At 41.1% G+C, this 26,353-nt stretch overlaps 1 protein-coding gene across 2 annotated transcripts in view; it reads left to right on the top strand.

Moving 5' to 3' along the window:
• Positions 1 to 26,353, top strand: part of LOC149460927 (multidrug resistance-associated protein 1-like) — a 382,011-nt gene that overhangs the window by 126,391 nt on the left and 229,267 nt on the right. For both annotated transcript variants that reach the window (XM_089679079.1, XM_089679078.1), the window contains exons 7-8: positions 4,883 to 5,014; positions 25,412 to 25,639. In XM_089679079.1, the coding sequence (XP_089535205.1) occupies positions 4,883 to 5,014; positions 25,412 to 25,639 (360 nt within the window). The remainder of the gene's footprint in view (positions 1 to 4,882; positions 5,015 to 25,411; positions 25,640 to 26,353) is intronic.

Below are 26,353 nucleotides of genomic sequence, written 5' to 3'. Positions count from 1 at the left end.
GCCATTTGTAGGCTATATAACTTTTGAGCAAACCAATCAATAAAGGCTTATTGGGATTTTTTAATCAAAAATATGTAGCAGAATACATTTTGGTCTAAATTTATGAAGAAATTTGATTTGTTTAAAAAAGTTTTATTGGATATGTTTTATAGCAGAAAGTTAAAAAAATATTGTTGGTGTTTTTTATATGAAATAAAAAATGCAGGCAAACACTACTAAAAGCTCTATTTGTGGGAAAAAAAATACATACATTTAATTTATGCACAGCATTGCATGACTGAGCAATTGTCAGTTAAATTCTTTGCTATAAGCAATGAAATTGTGTAAAAAAAAAAAAAAAAAAAAAAAGTACTGATCACTTCCCCAAAGTAGTACACTGTTACTATGGTAACATTATTCTACTTTGGTCATAGTGCAATATAAAAAAAAAATCTTAAAAAAAGAGAAACAAATATAATAAAAAATGAAAAAATAAATTTTATTTTTTTTTTTATGTACTGTCACCAGTCGGTGTTCCCGATCACCGCCACACCAGTTATATGATGACGCTGTACTGCACTGGTGACAGTATGTAAAAAAAAAAAAAAAAAATTGTGAAAATAATTTTTTTTTAATTAATTTACCAAACAATTATGACAAACAAATTACAGCTTCAAAAAATTGCCTCTTAAGCAATATGTTGGACTGTCTACTTTGCAAAAAGGGGTAATTTGGGGGATATCTGTACTGTTTTTGGACAGTTTTGGGCCTCAAGAAATTAGATTGGCCGTCAGTACTATATACCATAGTTTCTGAACTCTTTAACTTTCCTACAGACTATATAATAAACACTGATTTGGGATATTTTCACCAAAGAAATGTAGCAGAATACATCTTGGCCTAAATTTATTAAGAACAATTCTTTATTTGCAAACTTTTATAACAGAAACAAACGTGTTTTTTTTATTTATTTTTTTCTGTCTTTTTATTTGTTAATTTAGCAAAAAATAAAAATCCCAGTGGTGATTAAATACCATCAAAAGATAGCTCTAGTTGTGTCAACAAAATGATACAATTTTAGTTTGGGTACAGTGTTGCATGACCGCGCAATTGTCATTCAAAGTGTGAGAGCGCTGAAACCTGAAAATTGGCCTGGGCAGGAAGGGAGTGAAAGTGCCCGGTATTGAAGTGGTTAAATAATAGAGACAGAATATCAACCAAAAATCCAGAAAAAAAACACATGATACAAATGTTATAAATTGAGTTGCAGTTCAGTGAGTAAAATAAGTTTTTGATCCCCTATCGACTATCAATAATTCTGGCTCCCACAGACTGGCTATGTGCTCATGTTGTACACAGATTAGTCCTGTCAATTTTAAGAAGTGCTCCTAACGACAACTCGTTATGTGTATAAAAGACACCTGTCCACAGAATCTCATTCTTCCTCACCATCTCAGGCAAGACGAAAGAGTTGTCAAAGGACATCAGGGACAAGATTGTAGGACCTGTACAAGGCTGGAATGGACTACAAGACCATCGGCAAGAAGCTCGTTGAGAAGGAGAACTGTTGGAGCGATTATTCACAAATGGAAGAAATGCTAAATAATCATCAATTGCCCTCAGTTTGGAGCTCCATGCAGGATTTTGCCTCATGGAGTAAGGATGATCATGAGAAAAGTGAGGGATCCGCCCACAACTTCACGAGAGGAGCTCGTGAATGATCTCAAGGTAGTTGGGACCACAGTTACCAAACAAACCATTGGTAACACAATATTATGCCAAGGATTGAAATCCTACAGCGCCTGCAAGGTCCCCCTCCTCAAGAAAGCACATGTACATGCCCGTCTGAAGTTTGCCAATGAACATATCAATGATTCAGAGAAGGTTTGGGAGAAAGTGCTATAGGCAGAGGAGACCAAAATTAAGCTCTTTGGTATTAACTCGACTTGCCGTGTTTTGAGGAAGTAAAATGCTGACTATGACCCTAAGAACACCATCCCTACCGTCAAGCACGGAGGTGGAAACATTATGCTTTGGGGCTGTTTCTCTGCTAAAGATACAGGCCGTCTTTGCCGCTTTGAGGGGCTAATGGAGGGGGCCATGTGTTGTAAAATCTTGGATGAGAATTTTCTTCCCTCATCTAGAACACTGAAGATGGTTTGTGCATGGGTCTTCCAGCATGACAATGATCCAAAACATGCCGCCAGGACAACAAAAGAGTGGCTCAAGAAGAAGTACATTACAGTCATGGAGTGGCCTAGCCAGTCTCCAGACCATAATCTTATAGAAAATTTATAGAGGGAGCTAAGACTTCAGAGAGTGGACCAAAAGCCTTCCCGAGATGTGTGCAAATTAGTTATTTTACTCACTGAACTGCAACTCATTGCATAACATTTGTATCCTGTTTTTTTCTGGATTTTTGCTTGATATTCTGTCTGTCATTTAAAATACACCTATGAAAAAAATTATAGAACATTAATTTCTTTGTCAGCAGGCAAATATACAAAATCTGCAGGGGATTGAATAATTATTTTCCCTACTGTAACTTTCTATATTGTTGATATTTTTTATTTTTTTTTTATTTCTCTTATGTTATATGTGGAAAGTATGTGCCACAACAAATTACATCATTTGCTGACTAATACCCCGTACACACTATAAGAAAATCGTACGAAAATTTTCGTATGAGGACTGAAGGTCTGATATCAGATTGTTAGTACACAGCTTTCGAGAGCCGATCACGACAATTCGTGCGATTAATATCTGAAGGGACAAGTGCAAAATGTTTTCTCGTACGATACCAGATTGTACGATTTTCGTTTAATCATTACAGTAGTCTGAAAATACAATACAAATACAATACATGACATCACTTTCAAAATTCTTTTCTTTCATACGAGAATTGTTGTATCTTTAGCAACCTTTTCACTTTCGATGTGAGACTAGCAGGCGAAAAAAAGCGGGCGATCATTTGTCCGATATTCTAATGGTGTGTGTGGGTTTATATCCTATTAATTAGCATTCTAGCCATTTTCTTGGCTTCTAGGTATTTTCTTCATGTGTTGTTTATGCACTCCCAACAACTGATAACAGGAAAAGATCATGTACGTGCATTCTGCATGCTTGAAAAAAACATTCATTAGGTTGGTTGTTGAATGATCTTGAGGATGTCTGGCATACAAAATCTGATAGGGGTTATCTTTGTTAGGTTCTGCATGGATACTTGCCCTCCGGATGATTTACCCCCTTCCTGACCAAGCCATTTTGTGCGATACGGTGCTGCGTTACTTTAATTGAAGATTGCGAGGTCATGCAACACTGTACATAAATGAAATCTGTCATTTTTTTTTCACAAAGTTTTTTTTTTTGGTGGTATTTGATCACCTTTTGCATTTTTTAATTTTTTTCACTATAAACAAAAAAAAAGACCGACCATTTTGAAAAAATATATATTTTTGACTGTTTTCTATAAAATATATCCAAAAAAAATGTTTTAAAAATCTTCCCTCAGCCAGGGCATTGAAAATGGGTCGTGGATGGGTGTTCCTGCATGACAATGACCCAATACACATGGCCAAGGCAACAAAGGAGTGGCTCCAGAAGCACATTAAGGTCCTGGAGTGGTCTAGTCTGTCTCCAGACCTTAATCCGATTGAAAATCTGTGGAGGGAGCTGAAAGTTCGAGTTGCCAAATGTCAGCCACCAAAGCTTAATGACTTGGAGAGGATCTGCTAAGAGGAGTGGGCCAAAATCCCTCTTGAGATGTGTGTAAACCTGGTGGCCAACTACAGGAAAAGTCTGACCTCTGTGATTGCCAACAAGGGATTTGCGACCAAGTACTAAGTCATGTTTTGTGAAGAGGATCAAATACTTATTTCCCTCATGAACATGCAAATCGGTGCATACTTTTAGACATGCATTTCTTTTGAATTTTTTGTTGCTATTCTGTCTCTGTGTTACAATACACCTACCATTCGATTTTTAGACTACCGGTAATCATTTCTTTGTGAGTGGGCAAACATTCAAAATCAGCAGGGCATCAAATACTTATTTCCTTCACTGTACTAGTAATGGCGGCGAACAGCGATTTATAGCGGGACTGCGGTGGGCATTCTGACACTGGGTTGGAACTGACTAACTGCCACTGACATCCACAGTGACTGACACTGTACTACTGACACTGGGCAGGAACGGCTTAATATCTGGGGCGATCAAAGGGTTAACTGTACGCTGTGTTTTACTAGGGAGGCATGCTGTTTTGTATCTCTCTGCTATGCAGAGAGATACAAAACAGCATGTCCATGCTGACAGGAGACAGACCTGTGTATGTTTACACATAGGTCTCTCCTCTGTCAGCTTTACCCAACGATCTCCGAGTGCTGGCGGGGAATCGCCGACTGGGACCCGGAGATTGACATCCCTAGCTGCCAATAGTGGCGAGCGCCCCTACCCGGAAATACAAATTACGTATATATACGTGATTTTGCGCAGCCCTGCCGCTCTGTTGCAGTACTTCTGCTATAGGGCAGCTGATAAGTGGTTAACTTCAAGTCAGATACACATCAGTTTATTTAGAATGATCTTTCAGTCATTTCTAACTGATGTCAAACTAATGCCATTGGTCCAAGCCCAAAGCCTGTTGACATTGGGCATTGCAATGAGTGAACACAAACCTTATTCTGTTTAGAGTGGCACAAAATATAGTGAGCACTTTTACAAGATGTCAAATACAGTGCAGTACATTACATAATTAATTTATAACGGTTAACTCAATTTGTGTTTTTGTGGTTTTTTTTTTTTTTTTTTTTTTTTTTTTAGCAATGCTATTAATGATTTGTATACTTTTGTGTGTTCACTCTAGCAGTATCAAAAAGCTATTTTGCTTCATATGTTTGTTCTCTAGGATGATGGTTCAGGGGTTCAAAAGGCCATTGGAAACTAAGGATTTATGGTCACTTAACAAAGAAGACACCTCAGTGGAAATTGTACCAGTCCTGGCTAGGAATTGGGAAAAAGAATACCTAAAAGCTAAAAAGTAAGTTAACGTCCTTGATTTACGTGTCTGCTGCATAAGTGATTTTCTTTATCATACATCACGGGACAAAGAGCAAGCTATGTGGGTTATGGACCACCTATAGGTGAATAGACACTGACCGACCAATCAGAGAGGAGGTTTTCCCCTATATCACTGCTCCTAAAAGTGTTACTCCTTAAGATATATATATACACACATAAATATTAAGTGATGTGTAATCACAAAATTGCATCAATTTAAATAAATAATAAAAAATCACAACGTGAAGGTGATATCAATTCATATTATTTTGTGCCCATGATTCATTAAATCTATAAAGATAAATTCATAAAATGAAAAAAGTAAAAAACACATTTAAATCTATACATAAATATATATATATAATACCGTGCATGTAAAATCACACGTGCCTCTCATGTAGTGGGAACACCCCACTACAACTATACATCAAACAGTGCTCACAAAGTCCGATAAATATTAGTAGTGATATAAAAAAAAAAATAAAAATCAAACACGTGCTTCCAATTACTACAATTGGTGACCATAAAAAAAATCATGCGAATCTTTGGGTGAATGTGAATTCTGACAATCCGACCACCATCTGGATTAGCCTCTCACCTCATCACTTCGACCCTTGCGGATCAAAGCGCTTTTGTGGATCCCCCTCACAGATCCTCCAAGATAGCTATCACTCCAAATGCTGCTCCTTGTTGCACCCAAAACTCTCAGGATTTAATATCCCAGCAATGGCTCCTCTCCAGGGAATTTGCAGCATCAATCTCTCAAATGAGAAAATAAAATAGATCCTCCCATAGTGCAGTATATTTTTATTTTCCACAATAGGGACAAATAGCATGTAACCATATAAAAAGTCTATAACTCACGTGGCAGCCAATTCAATGCCCCATGCTTTCGGATAGGGGCATGTATGTATGGGTGTACAACTCTGCAAACAGGTGTACCAAGATGGCCGCCACGCCGGAAATACGTCACCACGTCCCGCCGACGCGTTGCGTCACAATATCATGTGACTTCCTCAGAGCCCTGAGGAAGTCACATGATATTGTGACGCAACGCGTCGGCGGGACGTGGTGACGTATTTCCGGCGTGGCGGCCATCTTGGTACACCTGTTTGCAGAGTTGTACACCCATACATACATGCCCCTATCCGAAAGCATGGGGCATTGAATTGGCTGCCACGTGAGTTATAGACTTTTTATATGGTTACATGCTATTTGTCCCTATTGTGGAAAATAAAAATATACTGCACTATGGGAGGATCTATTTTATTTTCTCATTTGAGAGATTGATGCTGCAAATTCCCTGGAGAGGAGCCATTGCTGGGATATTAAATCCTGAGAGTTTTGGGTGCAACAAGGAGCAGCATTTGGAGTGATAGCTATCTTGGAGGATCTGTGAGGGGGATCCACAAAAGCGCTTTGATCCGCAAGGGTCGAAGTGATGAGGTGAGAGGCTAATCCAGATGGTGGTCGGATTGTCAGAATTCACATTCACCCAAAGATTCGCATGATTTTTTTTATGGTCACCAATTGTAGTAATTGGAAGCACGTGTTTGATTTTTATTTTTTTTTTTATATCACTACTAATATTTATCGGACTTTGTGAGCACTGTTTGATGTATAGTTGTAGTGGGGTGTTCCCACTACATGAGAGGCACGTGTGATTTTACATGCACGGTATTATATATATATATTTATGTATAGATTTAAATGTGTTTTTTACTTTTTTCATTTTATGAATTTATCTTTATAGATTTAATGAATCATGGGCACAAAATAATATGAATTGATATCACCTTCACGTTGTGATTTTTTATTATTTATTTAAATTGATGCAATTTTGTGATTACACATCACTTAATATTTATGTGTGTATATATATATCTTAAGGAGTAGCGCTACATTCTTTATTGTATTTATTTTACACAATCACTGGTATATGATTTAATGTTAGCAGCTTCTCCAGGGGTTGTTGTTTGTTTTTTAAGTTGATACACTTGGGAGCGCAGGAGGTTCACACCATTATTGTCCTAAAAGTGTTGCTTGTGCTCCTGGAGCATACCTAAGGTCTGGTACAGTTCCTTCGAGAATCATGGACTTTAATCGGATCCATTCGGAAAGCTGTGAGCCAAAATTGATGGTACCTGAGCCTCGCTGGATAAAGAGAAGAATCCTTGGGGTTTTGCCTGTAATGCAGCCTTACGGCGTTTGACCCTGTGTAGATGGAACCCTGTGCAGTTTTAAATCTGACCAAGGCTGTTTCCAGCAGGGTGCTATGCGGGTCCAAGGCAGTGGCCCCACATTATGGGGACTGGGTCCTTGAAGATCTGTATGGCAGTGCCTGCTGTGATGGGCGAAAGTTGCTTGGTGGAAGTCAGGGACCTGCGGCGGGACTGGTAAGCTATCTCTTCTTTTCTCTCTTTAAAGAAAAAAAAAAAATTGGGGAGGAGAGGTTTTGTTTGATTGGTCAAAGTTTCCACCAAGGGGAGGGCTCATAACATTTTAGCCCTGGACATGCTTGTGGCCATTGACTGTGTGGCGCGTGCACAGTGGGGTGCGCACGCATTCAGAGGCCATGCTGTGCACTAGTGGCTGAAAATGGAAGTCGGCCATATATATATATGTATCAGGAGGCCTGAGCACATGTGGGTTGCTGCTGCCGCTGATGGATTCCTGTGGCCAGGACACAGAACAGGCTATTCAGTAGAGCACGTGAGAACTCCCCTGAGGGGGTAATAGCATTGGCCAGTCAGTCAGGAGCCACCTTTTGGTGGCCCGTAAGGTCAGTAATTTGCATTGAGTGTTTTCTTCAGCACACTACCTGCATAGCTGTATCTTTTGGTCTGTGTTTACTATTGGAGGTGCACAGGCTTTAACCCTATCTGAAGTAATGTCTTCTAGAAAGCAGGGAAGGACACTAATGTGCCGCTGCCAGGTCCTGAGGAACCTAGCCAAATGTTCTCTGTAATATCCTCTCTTGTGAGGCCAGAAGCGACCAGGCAGTCTGAGCCACTGCTTTTATCTGGCATTGTGGCTACTACTGGGGCTCCTGCCTCGGTATATGTAACCAAGAATGATCATGCTTCAGCCTTAGCAGGTTTAGAGGATAAGATCGCAGGGATGATTGCATGGGTTTCTCAGGGGAGTAAGAAGCGGGAGAGATCCCAGTCACTAGAACCCCATTCCTGCTCCAGGATTGGTGTGGGACCTGAGAATGAGGAAGAACTGGAGGAAGGTCAGGCAGTATAGTCTGTCTGAGGGCTCACAGCCTGAGGAGAAGCAGGCGGTCTCTGCCTCCCAATCTGAGAGGTTATTAGTCCATGACCTCACTGATATGGTCTGATCTGGATTCAGGCTACCTCTGATAGAAACCTCTTAGATTACTTATTCCTCTCTGGTACTCAGGCCTTTCCAGCGCATCCTCTTTTGGAACAAGTTATGTATGCTGACTGGGATCACCCTGATAAGGTTTTTGTTTCACCAAAGAGGTTTTCTTGTTTGTACCCCATGGAAGAGAAGTTTACTAAGAAATGGGGTATGCCTGTATTGGATGCAGCTTTTTCATCCCTGAATAAGACTTTAGCATGTCCTGTGCATAATGTCAAGTTCTTCAAGGATCCAGCAAATAAGAAACTGGAGTCTCTCCTTAGGGCCTCCTTCTCCCTGGCAGGTTATGCAGAACAGCCAGCAGTGGCAGCTATTGGTATATGCCAGAGTCTTTCTGAACTTGTCAAACAACTGCTTGGAAGACCATCGGTGCAGGGGGAATATTCTGCTGGAGATTTGGAGAATGCTCCATGTGCTTTGTTTTGTGGTTGATGCTCTTAAGGATTCAATTCAGCAAATTTTTTGCTTCGCCCTCTTTTCAGTACACATCCGCAGAGTTTTGTGGCTAAAGAGTTGGTCGGCAGACCTGCCATGCAAAAAACTATTGGAACGTTTTTCATGGAGAGCGGCTGTTTCAGGAAGATTTGGACAAATATATCCAAAAGATTTCAGGGGGAAAGAGTTCTCTTCTACCCTTTAAAAGGAGATCCATGCGCCCTTTTAAGGTGTCGGGCTTCGGTTGCTGGCCCCTCATCTACAAGGCAGTCGTTTTGCCACACACAGGTCCCAGCCTCCAGGGGTAGAACTCCGAATCAAAACCAAAGGAGGCCCTAGGAGCAAAAGTCATCCAAGGCAGATCCAAAGTCCGTCTCCTTATGAAGGGGCGCCCCCACTCGTTTGGGTGGGGGGGGGGGAGGCTTTTGCATTTTATTGCTACCTGGAGCGTTCTAATCCAAGACAAATGGGTCATTTCCATAATTTCTCTGGGGCGAACACTAGAATTTTCCCCTCTTCCTGGTTTCTAAAATCATACGTACCAATGAATCCAGAGAACAGAAGAGCTTTATTACAGGCACTCAGTCGCCTATTGTCTCGGGGTGATCACGGAGGTTACAGCAGACAAAAGGTTTCAGGTTTTATGCAAACCTGTTCAGAGTCCCAAAGCCAAATGGGGATGTAAGGCCCATTTTGGACCTCAAGTGGCTGAATCAGTTCTAAATGTCCGGTCTTTTCGTATGGAATCGGTTCGGTCAGTAGTGGCCTCTTTATAGGAAGGAGATTTTGTATGAAAATTGGTAACTACTGATGCCAGCCTCACAGGTTGGGGGCTGTCCCGGAGGAGGCCACAGTCCAGGGAACGTGGCTTCCACAGGAAAGGGTTCTACTCATCAATGTCCTAAAACTTCAGGCAGTGAGGCTGGCTCTGAGATATTGGACATCCAGGCTTCAGGGTTGGCCATTAATGATTCAGTCCAACAATGTCACAGCAGTGGCATACATCAACCACCAGGGCGGTACCAGGAGTCGAGGGGCTCATGGAGGAGGTGAATTACATTCTGACCTTGGCGGAGAGATATGTTCTAAGTTTTTTTCCAGCGGTGTTCATTCCGGTGGTAGAAAATTGGTAGGTGGATTATCTCAGTCGCAGAGTTTGATTCCAAGCAAATGGGTTTTGCATCCCGAGGTTTTTAAGGGAATCTGGCAGCAATGGGGTTGCCCGGACGTAGCTCCATTGGCATCCAGGTTCAACAACAAGGTTGGTCTTTTTGTGTCCAGGATAAGGGACCCTCTCACGGCAGGGGCAGATGCCTTAGTGATTCCTTGGAACCAGTTTTCACTGATTTATGCTTTTCCTTCAGTTCAGCTGCTGCCGCGTCTCTTATTCAGGATTTGGGAGGAGTCTATTCCCGTAATACTGATTGCTCCAGCCTTGCCCAGGAGGGCCTGGTACGCAGACATAGTGAAGATAGCAGTAGACAGGGTATGGTCCCTGCCGTGTTGGCCAGACTTGTTCTCTCAGGGTTCTTTATTGCACCCAGCTTTACGGTCGTTAAATTTGACGGCATGGCTGTTGAAACCCAGATTCTAAAGGATAGGGGAGTATCGGATTCTTTCATCCCCATCATGTTGGTTGCTAGAAGATAGGTAGTCTCAACATTTATTACAGAACCTGGATGTCTTACATTTCCTGGTGTGAGGTCCAGAAATGGCAATCACAAAAGTATGTAATTGATAGGATCCTGTCATTTCTTCAAACATGGTTGGAGAAGAAATTGGCTGGTGGTACCACTGAGGGCCAAGTTTCAGCATTAGCTAATTTTTTGAGAGGCTAATTGCATCTCACTCTTTGGTTTGGACCTTTTTACAGGGAGTAGTGCATATTGCTCCTCCTGTCAGGTTGACTTTGTATCTTTGGGACCTGAACTTGGTTTTGGAGGGTTTGCAAAAACTACTATTTGAGTCTATTAAAGAGATTCCACTGGTGTTTTTCACACGTAAGGTTATGTTTATAGTGGCAATCACTTCTGCAAGAAGGATGTCGGAGCTGGTAGCTCGCTCTTGCAGAGAACCATTTCTGGTTTTTCATCATGATAAAGTAGTATTGCGACCTCAACTGATTTTATACCAAAGGTGGTTTCTAGTTTTTCATCAGTTTGTAGTTTTCATTAATTTCTCAATCAGGACATCGTTCTGCATTCATTCTTTCCTAGGCCTCACTTGGCAAGAGAAAGATCTCTGCATTCCTTGGATGTGGTAGCGCTGTAAGGGTCTTGAAGGTGACGGCACAGGTCAGGAGGTCAGATGCTCTGTTCATGCTGCCAGAGGGGCCTAGGAAGGGGCAGGTGGCATCCAAAGCGACTAATCACATTGGATCCATCAATTGATCATTCAAGCCTAAGGTTTGAAAGGTCCCACCCTTTTGGGTGAAGTCACACTCTGCCAGGAGTGTGGGTGCATCTTGGGCAATCCACCATCAGGCATCAGTTGCTCAGGTGCAAGGCTGCTACATGATCTTTGGTTCACACATTTACAAGGTTCTACCAGGTGGATGTCAGAGCCACAGAGTATTCTGCCTTTGGTTGTAGTGTTTTACGGACTGCTGAGTAGGTCCTGAGGGATTTACGGTGGCTATCATAGTATCACCCCCCCCCCTCAAATTTCTTTATTGATTTGGGACATCTTACATAGTCATGAATAGCCTGCTGGGTCCTGTAATGTACAACTGGATTTTTTTACATACTTACCTGTAAAATTTATTTCTTATACATCACGGGGACACAGAGGTCCCACCCCTCTTTCTGAAATTTTATTGCTTGCTACAAGAACTGAAGTACTTCCGGTGTAGGAAGGATTATGTAGGGGAGGACCTCCTCTCTGATTGGTCATCCAGTGTCCATTCACTTATAGGTGGCCTATAACCCACATAGTCATGCATAGCCTGCTTTGTGTCCTGATATTTACTCCAAGAAATGGATTTTACAGCTAAGTATGTAGAAAAAAATCCAGTTTTTCAGTCACAGGACCAGCATGACAAATGACCATCCATAATTGACCAGTGATTGCCAGTTCATAAAATTAACAAAATGGAAATAAACAGACGAGAAATCAAACTAATATTTGGTGTGATAACCATTTGGCTTCAAACCAGCATAGGTAAACCATGCTTGTGTACACAAAATTTTAGGGAACTCAGCAGGTGGGTCGTTCCAAACATCTTGGAGATCTAACCATGGATCTGTGGATGCAGGCTGCCTCAAATCCTTCGGTCTCTTCATGTAATCCCAGACAGACTTAATGTTGAGTTTGGGGCTCTAGGACCCAAACCATAACTTCCAGCATGCCTTGTATTTCTTTACGCTGAAGGTAGTTGTTAATGACATTGTCTTTATGTTGGTCATTGTCCTGCTGCAAAATAAATTTGGGGCCAATCACATGTCTCCCTCTGTGATGGTATGGCATGATGGATAAGTATCTGCCTGAATTTTACAAGGCTGTACAGGACAAATACATTACAAAAACCAGCCTGAGCACCAGCACTCCACTCACATTCCTTTGATGAGCAGTAGAGCTTGGGTATGTACAGGACAATAGGTGGCAAATAAACAGGTACAACTTATGTAAGATGATTTGTCTCACCTCTGTGTATCACCTGAGGCTAGTCACTTCACAGGGTACAGGTAAGGGTTTACAACCACTTTAAGATGGGAAATCTGCTTGCTTTGGAGAGAGTTGTTTTTACTCCTTGTTGACTGATCAAAATTTGGTTGGTTCAGCAAGGAACGAATTTAGGTCAGTGTGTGGGCTCCCACACTTGACAGAAGTCGATATGTTAAACTGACTTCTGTCCAAAGAGTATGTTGAAAAACATTCCATCAATCAGCAGCTGCAGTCTCTGATGGGAGATTTTCTATAATCAATATAAAAAAAAAATGCTGTCTTTACACAAACTTCAACATTTTGGTTACCAGGAACCAGCTTTTCCATTTTTTTATATGCATATTCTAGATGTGAGAGTTCCGGAAAGATCACCTAAACTATGTTCCCTCAAAGCACACGACCTCTAAACGTAAACATAGGTACTGTTGATTTTGTACATCCCATTATGGGTAATTACAAACTGAGTTTGTGCAACACAAATTCTGGTATATTTTTCTTGCTCTGGGAAGCCCAGGTGCCGTGTACAACCCACCCTTAGACCTACTCGGATATATGCTCGCACTTGCGTAAACATCCAAATAGTATGCAGGCATGTTCCAAGAATAGGAAATTTTCTATTCTTGGAAAATGCCTGTACACTCAGAGTGCCTGTGCATTTATCTTTATGATACCCAATTTGTTGACATACCCAAAAGCAACCCCTAAAAATGTTAAAATGTTTTTTGTTTTTTTTTTTTGGTCTTAGTTTTGTGTGTGTGTATTATATTTTTATATATGTTTGACACTCCTTTCCTGTCCTACTGACAATGCACATTACCAGCTAGGGAGAAAGGCTAGATAGAATAGGGGAAGATGTATTTTACCAAATCTTCTTCCAGGACAGAGATGATTAGCTCTGTCTTCAACAGGAAACACAAACCAGAAAAAGATTAAAAATCCCTTCCCTCCCCCTCATCCTCAGTTTGTGTTTCTTGCCATCCCAGAGTACATTTTGTCATGTTTGTTTTGTTTCCCCTGGCTCTGATAATGGTTATTGTTGGCCCCCTCAGGTGACTAGGTCCTGGTGTGCCTGTGTTCCTTGTCAGGTTGCTTGCCTGAGAGTTTTTATTCAAGACGTGCTGGACCTTGCCAGTTGATGGACGCAGGCAAATTAAGCATCCCATTGCTTTTTTGGCCTGTTCTTTCTGATACTGTAGTGGTGTTGATGGTCATTGATCCCCCTGGGGGGTTCCTTCCCACGCCCTGTGTGGTAGGCCAAGAAGGACCAAGATTGTGCTGGCTCCTATCTGTAGTATATTGTGTTTAAAAAAAAATAAAATATACATATATAATACACACACACACTATATTGGCAAACGTATTGGGACGTGCCTTTACACGCACATGAACTTTAATTGCATACCAGTCTTAGTCTGTAGGGTTCAATATTTAGTTGGCCCACCTTTTGCAGCTATAACAGCTTCAACTCTTCTGGGATGGCTATCCACAAGGTTTAGGAGTGTGTCTATGGAAATGTTTGACCATTCTTCCAGAAGCGCATTTGTAAGGTCAGGCACTGTCGTCAGACAAGAAGGCCTGGCTCGCAGTCTTCACTCTAGTTCACCCCAGAGAGTTTCTATTGGGTTGAGGTCAGGACTCTGTGCAGGCCAGTCAAGTTCCTCCACCCCAATCTAGCTCATCCATGTCTTTATGGACCTTGCTTTGTGCACTGGTGCAGTCATGTTGGAACAGGAAGGGACCGTACCCAAACTTTCCCACAAAGTTGGGAGCATGAAATTGTACACAATGTCTTGGTATGCTGACGCCTTAAGAGTTACCTTCACTAGAACGAAGGGGCCAAACCCAGCTCGTGAAAAACAACCCCACACCATAATCGGCCCCCCTCATGCCAAACTTTATACTTGGCACAATCCAGTTAGGCAAGTACCGTTCTCCTGGCAGCCGCCAAATTCAGACACGTCCATCAGATTGTCAGACAAAGAAGTGTGATTCATCACTCCAGAGAACATACATTGTGTGTGTGTGTGTGTGTGTGCGTGCGTGCGTGTGTGCGTGTGTAGATAGATATTGAATGAACATACATAGACCAGTGACAAGTCTGTTTACACATTAAAAGGGAGGTCGCCAAGATTAATAGAGCTGGCAGACTATTCCTTTGATCATTCTACTCAACAGGCAAGCAGTACCTGTATAACTGTAACGAGAAAAACAGCAATTGGTCAGATGTTCAGTTGTCCTGGGTAATGGGGGTTGTAGACACTGTAGCTTGTTTCTTTCAGTAAAATTCAAGTAGGGTCTTTTCATGTTTGGTTGGTCAGGCACTTTTCATCCGATCAGCTGTTTTTAGATAGGGGGGAAGAAACTTTTTTTTTTCTAACCAAGAAAAGATATACAGTGGGGATCGAAAGTTTGGGCACCCCAGCTAAAAATTTGTATTAATGTGCATAAAGAAGCCAAGGAAAGATGGAAAACTCTCCAAAAGGCATCAAATTACAGATTAGACATTCTTATAATATGTCAACAAAAGTTAGATTTTATTTCCATCATTTACACTTTCAAAATAAACGAAAACAAAAAAATGGCGTCTGCAAAAGTTTGGGCACCCTGCAGAGTTAATATCTTGTACTGCCCCCTTTGGCAAGTATCACAGCTTGTAAATGCTTTTTGTAGCCAGCCAAGAGTCTTTCAATTCTTGTTTGAGGTATCTTTGCCCATTCTTCCTTACAAAAGTCTTCCAGTTCTTTGAGATGTCTGGGCTGTCTGTCACGCACTGCTCTTTTAAGGTCTATCCATAGATTTTCAATTATGTTGAGGTCAGGAGATTGTGAAGGCCATGGCAAAACCTTCAGTTTACGCCTCTTGATGTAATCCCCCGTGGATTTCGAGGTGTGTTTAGGATCATTATCCATTTGTAGAAGCCATCCTCTTTAACTTCAGCTTTTTCACAGATAGCATCAAGTTACCATCCAAAATTTTCTGAAAGTTTATTGAATCCATTTTTCCTTCTACTCGTGAGAACACCTTGCCTGCCTTTGTGGCCATTGTCATTTTTCTATGCTTTTTAGATACATGCTTCGTCTGTGAGTATGTTTTTATTATTCTTTCACTCCTACAATAAACCTTGGATAATGCACTAGGTGTGTGCGCCACCTGTTTTCTCTCTATTTCTTCTTCAATATCGTATATTTGGAGAAAGTATAAGCACGAAATGCAATTAGAGTATGGGATATGATTTATAAAAAACATGGGGTGGGAGTTCAATTCCATGTTTATACCATTGATAAACACAGATTTCTTCCCTCCAGGGAGGGAAGACATCTCAGGTAAATGGATAAAAAAGGGAATGCACAGTTAAAGGATATAATGGACGGAGGGAAAATTCACCTATTTCAGGAGTTAAAAAAAAAGAGTTGTTTTCCTTGTTAAACAAGTGGAGATATCTTCAGTTAAATCATTTTGTTCGCTTCCTAAGCCCTTAAGACCACTGACAGACTTAAACTCATTAGAACAACTTTTTAATACAAATAAAATATGGAAACAGGTTACCTCCCGGATTTATAAAACTCTTACTGAAATGGTGGTGGCTGTACATGGAGAAATGGGAAAAGGAATAACATTTGACAAGCAACAAAGAAAGAAAATGTTTAGATTAGCACATGGAGCAGTAGATATGTGGGTGGTGGAAATGAATTATAAGTGTTTGGCAAGGTGGTATATTACACCAAGTGTGGTACATAAACAACAAATAGATCACCTTTATGTTGGATAGGATGTGGGATGAAAGGCACAATGGCACAGATATGGTGGGAGTGCCCTAAAGTTCAAGAGTACTGGTAAGAAATCATTTATTTAATCCAGAAGATAACGGGGGTTGAGGTGCCAAAAGATCCAGGCATATGCTTATTCCATAAAACTGAGACTACAGTTGAAAAATATAAGAACTCGTTTACATCTCTACTGATAAATGCGGCAAAGGGGTTAATACCTAAATTTTGGCAAGAGCAGGAAATACCCAAAAAAAGATTGGATAAGTAGGGTTGAATATATATATATATATATATATATATATATATATATATATATATATATATATATAATGGAGGAACTCTACCATCAGGAAGAAGATAGAATGGTGAGATTCAGAGAAAGATGGGAGAAATGGGATGAGTTAAGAGGAATTTAAAGAAAGATAGGGAGGAGATAAGGAAGAAAGAAGGGAGCCTTGAGGGTGAAGAGTAAAGAAGTGGAGCAAGGAGATGAGAGGGAAGATATCAGGAAATAGAGAGGGGCAGGGGGTGGGCGGGGGTTTTTTCTTTTTTTCTAGAGGTATAAGGATATTGTTTACTGTTGAATATTTTGGAATTTTGTTTAACGATGTAATGCGATTTATTGAAAATAAAATATTTATAAGAGACAAAATAAAAGAAAAAAGTATAAGGCCTTTGAGAGGACAACAGACTATTCGTGCAATTTTCAGATTTATGTGGGTAAAGATAGTTATGTGGAGCCCCCCCAGATGCCCAGACTACATGAGGAGCAGTGGCAAGATGGCATTTTTTCCATAAGTGGTACCACTTATTCGTGGACAATTTCTATACAAGTATGCCACTATTTGTACAATCTTGGAATTGGCGCATATGGCACCATGTGACCTAATCGGCTTCCTTCCCTCCCAATGGCTTGTAATTATCCATCTTAGAAAGTGGGAGAAAGCATGCTTGAAAAATGGTGAATTGCTCGCAGTGTAGTGGAAGGACAAACAGGATGTTTTCGTCCTATCTTCCATTTGCGCAGACACGACCATCCAAATTTGCCCAGCAGCTGGTATTGTTGAGAAGCCCCTCTGTGTTCACAACTATAAACTCTACATTGGAGGGGTAGACTTCAATGACCAGATGATGAAGCCGTATGAAGTTTCCCATAAAACTAGACGCTGGTACAAAATAGTGTCTGTATATTTATTTCAATTGGCTCTGTACAATGCTTTTCTGCTTTGCAAAGCAACTGGACGAAGTGGATCCTTCCTTAAATCTCAGGAAGAGATCATCATGGCCCTTTTCATCCGCAGTTAAAAAAAAAAAAAACAAAAAAAACAAAACATATGTGCCCAAGCATGGGGGCCAGGGGTGGTCAGTTGGTTGATCGCTCCTATGCTTCGCAATATATTTTTTACATATTTTTTTTTTTTCGGCAGAGACTTCTTTATCCACATCGATTGATGTGAATAGAGCAATCTGTTAGGTTCTTTTTTTTTTTTTTTTTTTTTTTTTTCATTTTCATTCAGTCTGTGGGCTGAATGGGGAAAAAAAAGGAACATTTCATATATGCCCAACATTAGAAGTGGGTGGATGCAGGGCACAATATTCTAATTATTCTAATGGGCATTCCACACACTTTTTCTGGCAGAGATTTCTTTTTTTTTTCATTCAGCCCAAGAGAAGAGAGAAGATGGGGAGCCAGGATATTAATGAAGGTTTTGTAATACGAATGGGGCAGTCCGTCTGGGCCTGGGGATTTGCGTGAAGGGAGATGTTTGACTGTATCAAGTAGTTCTTCAGATGAAATGTCAGCATTAAGGGCCGAGATGTCAGATGGTGATAGGTTTTTTAACCCCCTACTGTTACCAAAACTATCAAAAGATGTCTCTGTGAGGGGGGGAAGTAGATCTGGGGTCAAACAGTTGTAGAGGGACTCATAATATGAGCCAAAGAGGGAGACCATTACATGAGGGTCATAGGTGGGTTCCCCATTCGGCTGGGTAAGATGGTCTGGAATCATAGAGGGAGATTGTGCTTTGAGTCGATTAACGAGCATACGGTGCGGTTTGTTAGATAATTTCATAGAATTTCTGTTTGACCCAGAGAAGAGATTGTGTGGACTTGCCAGCATCAAGGGTCTTGATTTGGTCACGACGGGAGGTCACTTTGTGCAGCCCGAATATAGACGGTTTTGCGAGAAGTCTACGTTCAGCCAGGGTTAGCTGGCGAACTAGGGAGATTTTGGCACTTGCTGAAGATTTCTTCAAATGAAACCCATGGAGATACAAAGACCTCGGAAAACCGCCTTGTGGGCTTCCCACATGGTCGAGGTAGATGATACGGAGCCTACATTGTGGTGAAAGTACATGTCAAGTCCCTGTGAGAGCTCAACACGGAGATGTTCCGTGATGAAAGTCTCATTGAGTCACCAATGGCATGCCCTTGGCATAACATTAGGGAATAAAAGATTTAAAGTCAAAGATGCATGGTCAGATCATGTGATAGGTTTGATGTCAGAAAAAAACCAGGAGTGGGAGCAGAGGAGCTGATATAAAAAAAAGTGATCTAGGCATGAATAGCTAAGATGAGGAGTGGAGTAGAAAGTGAATTGTTTGTGAAGTGGGTGTCTAATCTGCCAAGCTTCAAAGAGGTGATGCTCTCTAGTCAATTTGTGAAAAGATTTCGAGGAGGAGCATTGCTGCTTCGAAGGAGTAGAATCAAAGAGAACCTTTCTGTCTTTTTACTTGGTGAGAGGATTAAATTAAAGTCTCCCCCTATAATCATGTGTGGAGTGGAAAAGGAACCTAATGTGACGAGTGTTTGTGTAAGAAACTGCAACTGACCTGAGTTTGGAACATATAGATTCAGCAAAACAAGGGGGGTGTCACCAAGCATGTAGGCTAAAATAATGAATCGACCGTGATGGTCGAACCTGGAGGAGACGACCCGAAGGGAGCAATGTGTCTGAATCAGAATTGCCACTCCGGCCTTCCCAGATGGATCAAAGGCCGAGTAGGATTGGGAAAAAAACCTTGAGGGAAAACTAAAGGAGCCAGTTGATTTAAAATGGGTCTCCTGGACAAAATTAATGTCTGCTGCTGAGGATCGAAATTCCTTCAAAACCATCTACCGTTTCTGGACGGAATTAAGGCCCTTAACATTATATGATAAAAGCTGTAAGGCCATCACAAAATGACAATGAACATACCGTGTGTACCAGCAGAAAAGGTAAATGGTATAACATCGATGGAACAAACCAAAAGACATAATGATCGATAACACAAGATGCAAACCAGAAACATTACAGCAAAAAACATAGATATCCCTAGGGATATATACTTGGGAAAAATATCTAAATATCTATACCCAATTCTTCCAGGCCAGTGGCTGGACGGGTTCGGGGGCAACACAACAACCGAAATATAACAGTATCAAACCCAGTCAGAAAACCAAGACAAATGGAAGCACCCAGTAAGGGCTCGGCCATCAAAAAAGAAAGAAAAAGGGGGGGGGGGGGAGGGGAGGAGGAAGGAAGGGTCAACCCTGGAATATCCGCAGGAGAACATCCCTAAGAAGCATCTGGTAGGCTCATCACTGAAACGAGGAGGGCGAGGACGTTGTGGGGTACGTGAGATACGCTTCCGGCCCCCGCGAACTGGTGTCCAAATCTTGTTGGGAGTAACGGAAGGTCGAGACGGAGTAGGTGGCAATGAGGAGGCATCTTCCGATAAAGGAGGTAGTCCCAATTGCTTCAAAAAGGAGTCCGCCTCAAAAAGGTCACGTAGAATAACTTCGGAATCATCTTTAGAGATGACAAGCTTGAAATGAAAACCTCAGCGATAGGGGACACAGTGATGTTGAAGGTGTGTGGTGATTGGTTTCAGTGCCCGCCGTTTGGCCAGGGTAATCGGAGAGAGATCACAAAAGAGCTGGAGCCTGTCCCCTTTAAATTCCAAGGAGGGCTTGTTACGTACTGAAGGTAACAAGGATTCTTTGCTCTCAAAAAAATGGAAGCGGACGATGACATCACAGGGTCTGGTGCCATCAGCAGGTCTAGGGCCTAGTGATCGGTGTGCCCTGTCCAGGCGCCAATCTGCTTCTGGGATCATGGGGGTGGTTGCGGTGAAGAAAGACAGACAAAAGATGTCGATGAAGTTGAGAATCAGTAATGGATTTGGACATACCGCAAATACGGATGTTCTGCCGACGTTCCCTGTTTTCCAGATCTTCTTGTTGGAGCTGCATTTGGGACATGGTGTGTTTCAGATACACGTTATCATCTTCTTCTAAGACATGAACGTATTGCACCAATTCGTCAAATTTATTCTCCAATTGATCCGCACGTTCACTGATCTGGGCTATTTTGGCTCTAAGAGCCAAAAGCCAGTTTGCCCCCTTCAGCCGAAATAGAGGCGGTAATGTTGTGTAGAAATACTTGTAGCTTTTCATCTAACGCAGATACCGTGAGAGAAGGCGACACATGCGGAGTGGCAGGAGCAGAGGGATGGTGACTCAAAGAGGGATGTTCAGGTGCCCCCCCCCACCACCAACACCACGGTCAGGGGCTCAGGATCCTTCATCTGGGGGTGTAAAGAGGTTGGGGATGCTGGCTGTTCAATTGCAGATGGAGCTGCAGTACCTCTCGCCGCCGCTGGGGGTCCAGACCTCGTCCTTGGGCCTGCGACTGTACTCGAGGCCAGGGATTGCAGCCTAGTGAGGAATCGCTGCAGCGGGGAGGACCGCGAGTCATGTGTTGGCGGGGAAGGGGGCTTCCAGTGCCCGATCTTCCCCATTATTCCTCCCTTAATTACTGGGCCGGGTGCGGGGTTTATGTGACTTACCTTTGGGCGTCCGGGAGTAGTGGACCTGCCGCGGGTGAGTCGCTAAGGCCGGGGATGAATGGAGCCTTAATGGCATGCGATCTTCCCCATCCCACATGCGCCCCTCTATCTCTTGTATTTAAAAAAACAATTTGCCAAAATATTGTGTTTTTGTGCAGTAAAACTAAAAAAAAAAAAATTTTTTCAAAAAATTTGTTTTGAAAAATCGCTGCTCAAGTCCGTGTGACATAAAAAATTGAAACAGCCACTATTTTATTCTGTAGGGCATCTGCTTTAAAAATATATAATGTTTGGGAGTTCAAAGTAATTTTCGAGCAAAAAATACTGATTTTGTCATGTGAACAAAGTGTGTCAGAAAAGACTTGGTCTTCAAGTGGTTAGAAGAGTGAGTGATGTGTGGCATGATTGCTGGGCATAAAATGCCAAGATAACCCCCCCCCCATGACCCATTTTTGAAAAGTATACACCCCAAACTATTTGCTGGGAGGCATGCTGAGTCAATTGAAGAGTTTTTTGTTTTTTACAAGTTTTTGGAAAATGACAAAAAAAATAAACATTTTGTTTACACAGCGTTGTCAAAATATATATTGCCATGGGTATATGTGGAATTACTCCCCAAAATACATTCTGCTACTTCTTCCGAGTATAGGGATATCACATGTGAGAGATTTTTTGGCAGTCTAGCTGCATACAGGACCCCAAAATCCACTAAGCACCTTCAGGCTTTTAAAAGACTTACACTTCCTGACTACCTATCATAGTTTTGAAGGCCCTGAAATGCCAAAATAGTACAAAGAAAAGGAGGTTGTAAGGTGCATCTGCCTCAGAGACCTTCAGGCGTGGAGGATGACAGCTGGAAGAGGGCACTAGAGCAGCATTTCCAAGAGTTGAAGTAGATTCTAAATGTGGACCGCTATGGAACTTACGTCGTCTGTGTGGAATGCATGGCCCGGAAGTGACGTCAATAGTTGACAGTGATGCGTTTCGTTATAAAACCTGCAAGCACACTGAGCCTGTAACAGAAGCTGTGAGCAGTCCAGGAAGAGCAGCGGCCATCTTGACACTGCTACCTTCGTTCCCCCTGCAGCTGCTGGTCACAGCGAGATCCAGAACATAGTAACAAGAGCCCTGCACCCACCGCTATTTACATGCTTGAGCCTTACATCTTCCTTGTAAGTGGTTTTAACCGTTACTTTTAATAAACATTTGGAAATACTGCACTTAGAAGCGCCTTCTTGTTTCCTTCTTGTCCAGATTAGTACAAAAAAACCCAAATGACCCCTTTTTGGACAGTAGATACCCCAAGGAATTTGATAAGAGGCATGGTGAGTATTTTGCAGATCTTGTTTGTTGCCACAAGTTTTGGAAAATGAAGAAAGAAAACGAAAATTTTTTTTTTTTTTTTCAAAACCCAGTGAGAAAAAAATTAGATCTCCAAAATACTCTCCATGCCTCTTATTAAATTTCTTGGGGTGTCTACTTTTGAAAACTGGCTCAATTGGGGAGGTTTGGTGCTATGCTGGCATTTCAGGGCCTCTGAAATTGTGATAGGTGGTGAGGAAGTGACATGAGGAAGCTACTTACCCTCAGGCTTTCAAAGAGGTCAATGGATTTTTGGCTCCTGTATGTGGCTAAGCTCACACATGTGGTATCCCCATACTCGGCAGAAGTAGCAGAATGTATTTTGGGGTGTAATTCCACATATACCCATGGCTTGTGCAAGAAATATATAATTTAAGTGACAACTTTGTGTAAAAAGAAAAAAAAAATTGTAATTTTCCAAAAACCTGTGGTAAAAAATAAAGTATTCCATTGGCTAAACATGCCTCCTATGTGCTATGCTGGAATTTCAGAGCCTGTGAAACTGTGATGGGTAGTGAGGAAGTGAAATGAGGAATTTATGTACCATCAGACTTTCAAAGGGGTCATTGGATTTCAGGCTTCTGTATGCGACTAGGCTGCTGAAAAGTCTTGCACATGTGGCATCCCCATACTTAGGAGAAGTAGCAGAATATATTTTAGGGTGTAATTCCAAATATACCCATGGCATGTGTGAGCAAAATACCTTTTGTGTAAAAAAAAAAAAAAAAAAAATTTCCAGAATTTTTTTTCCAGAAAAAAAGATTTTTCCATGAACTCCATATGCCTCTCAGCAGATAGCTTAGAGCGTCTACTTCCTGAAAAGGGGTCATTTAGGAGTGTTTCTTCTGTCCTGGCATTTTAGCACTTCAAGAAATGTGATAGGCAGACAGAAAGTAAAAGCTGTGTAAATTCCAGTATCTATACCATACCACACTTATTGGAATTTTTCTACCAAAGGCATATCACAAAATACATTTTGGCCTAAATTTATGATGAAATTTGAGTTTATTGTTTTTTTTTTTATAACAGAAATTAGAAAATATTGTTTTGTTTTTTTTTTTTAATTTTTCCCTGTTTATAGCACCAAAAAACCACAGAGGGGATCAAATACCACCAAAAAAGCTCTATTTTTGTGGAAAAAAATGACAAATTTAATTTATGTACAGCATTGCAAGATAGTTCAATTGTCAGATAAACTAGTGCAGCGCCATATAGCAAAAAATGGTGTAAATTCCAGTATATATGCCATAGTTTGTAGAGACAACATCTTTCACATAAACCAATTAATATACACTTACTGGGATTTTGTTTTTTTTCAACACAGATAGCAAAATATATTTTGGCCTAAATATATGACTAAATGTGAGCTTATTGAATATTTTTTATAACAGAAATTAGAAAATATGTTTTTTTTTTTTTTTTTCAAAATGTTTGGTCTTCAAATACCACCAAAAGCTGTATTTATGTGAAAAAAGGACATAAATTTCATTTGGATACAGCGCTGCATGACTGTGCAATTATCAGTTGAAATCGTGCAGCACCAAAAAGCAAAAAATGGCCTGTCAGGAAGGGAAGCATTAACCACTTGCCCTTCCTGAGGGCAAGTGGTTAATGACTGGCATGTTACCACTGGATTGGCGTGGTGCCTATATTTAAAAAGGGATCAAAGTCTTTACCAAGTAACTACAGACCTGTGTGTTTAGTTTTTATAGTGTTGAAGATACTTGAGAGTTTAAACAGGTCACATAGAAGAGTTCTTGCTTGAAAAAAATATTTTAAGTAACAGGCAGTTTAGATTTGCGAAAGACAAACGTTTTTACAGAAATCTGATTTCTTTTTATGAGGTAAGCAAAAACTTGGACAACGGAGTGGCTTTTGATGTACAGTAGTATACAGTGAAGGAAATAAGTATTTGATCCCCTGCTGATTTTGAATGTTTGCCCATTCACAAAGAAATGATCAATCTAAAAATTGGATGGTAGGTGTATTGTAACACTGATAGGATAACTACCAGCTCTTGCTATTCTGTCTAACTGCATAAAATACTACTGGATACTAATATGTATAGGTAATAACACCAGAGTTTGATGGTCCAGGGGAATATCTAATTGACTCCTGGAGAATCAAGAAGATTCTTTTCCCTTGATGGAGCAAGTTGGACCATTCTCCATGGGTTTTTTGCTTTCTTCTAGATCTTATAGGATTGTGTATATGGAGGGTTTTTTTTTTTTTTTTTTTTTTCTTCTGGTGTTTGAACTAGATGGACTTGTGTGTTTTTTTCAGCTTGACTAACATGTAGCAAATAGTCCATTGTTTATCTCTAGCCATTCTTGGGTGTGTTTTTGGGTCATTATTCTGTTTGGAGTACCAAACTCCAACTCAGAACATTCTGATACTAGGCAGTACGTTTCACCCTACAATTCTTAAGGTGAAATATACTGCCTAGTATCAGAATGCTCTCAGTTGGGTGTGCCTTCCACACTTTGTGTAGGTGACATTGGTCACCAAAACTTGACAGAGGTTCTAACCCTCACTTTATCAAAAACAATTTTTGAATAGAAATACACTGCAACACACATTGATTGTTTATTCAAACTTATCTCCTTTTCATATTATGTTAAAGTGAACACTGAATTTCAAGTGATGGACTTACAACAGCCTCAAAGCACAAGTAATGTTAGATGGGAAAGTATATTGAGTGGTAAGAGTTAATTTATGTGCTTTGTTTTACATTAATAAAGAAAATTGTTGCAAGAGAGCATTAAAATGTTGGTAGAAAACTAAAATATATTTTCTAAAGAGATCCGTTATTCTGGAAATCCTAAATCTGTTGTGTTTGTGGTGTTGCTGAGAGTCCTTGGTTGGCATTCTGTAGATCCAGATATTGCTATATGGTGGATACTGGTATAACATCTCTTCTTTTCATTACAGACAGCCTCTGAAAACAGTGTATTCCCCTGAGAGAACCATTAAACAAAGTGAGCCAAATGATGAAATGAGGGAAGAGGCAGAAGCTCTGATTGTAAAGGCACCTGCAAAAGATGTGCAGCCATCATTGTTTAAAGCTTTGTATAAAACATTTGGCCCTTATTTCTTCATGAGCTTCTTCTTCAAATTCATTCACGATGTTTTAATGTTTTCAGGACCAGAAATATTAAAGTAAGTTCCTAGCGAGAAAGGATGACTATAAGTGATTTGTGTAAAGCTCTAAATAGATACAAATGTCAGTTGTTATAGCTGCCAGATAAAACTAATTTACAATAAATTATTTAACATTTAACCTATACGTATATGGGTAACTTTAACCTCTTGCCGACCCGCCGCAGTGTTTTTACTGCGGCAGGGCGGCACCTGTGCGTACAGCGCCGTCTTTTAATGGCGCTCTGCAAAATAGGTAGGGGGCGCGCACGAGGCACGTGCCCGCTCTACCCGTCCCGCAGATCGCGACAGCGGGAGTCCATCACCGGATCCCGGCGGGTCATTAGCCGCCGGGTGCCGGCGATTACCGGTAATCACTGATTGCATGGCTGCAGTGTTTACATTGCAGCTCTGCTATCTGTCAGTTCAGAGCACGCTGAACCTGAGAGAAGACTTTATCTCTCGGGATCAGCGTGTTCCTGTGAAGTACACACCCCTCACCCACTAGTAAAACACTCCCCTCACACAGTTAACCCTTTCATTTAATAAAAAAAGTTAACCCCTTCCTCCCCAGTGCCATTAGTACAGTGCCAGTTTTTTTTTTTTTTTCCACTGAGCACTGTATTGTTGTCACTGGGGATGTCAGTGACCCCAAGTCAGTCCCCCCCCCCCCCAGTGTCAAAATGTCTGCCGCAGTCCCACCATAAGTCGCTGATCACTGTCATAAATCGCTGA

This window comes from Staurois parvus, unplaced genomic scaffold (genome assembly GCF_062004578.1).
Source record: "Staurois parvus isolate SC_StPar_1 unplaced genomic scaffold, SC_StPar_1.0 ptg000217l, whole genome shotgun sequence".
In the NCBI taxonomy this organism is placed as follows: Eukaryota; Metazoa; Chordata; class Amphibia; order Anura; family Ranidae; genus Staurois; species Staurois parvus.
This window is presented reverse-complemented; position numbering and strand designations above follow the sequence as displayed.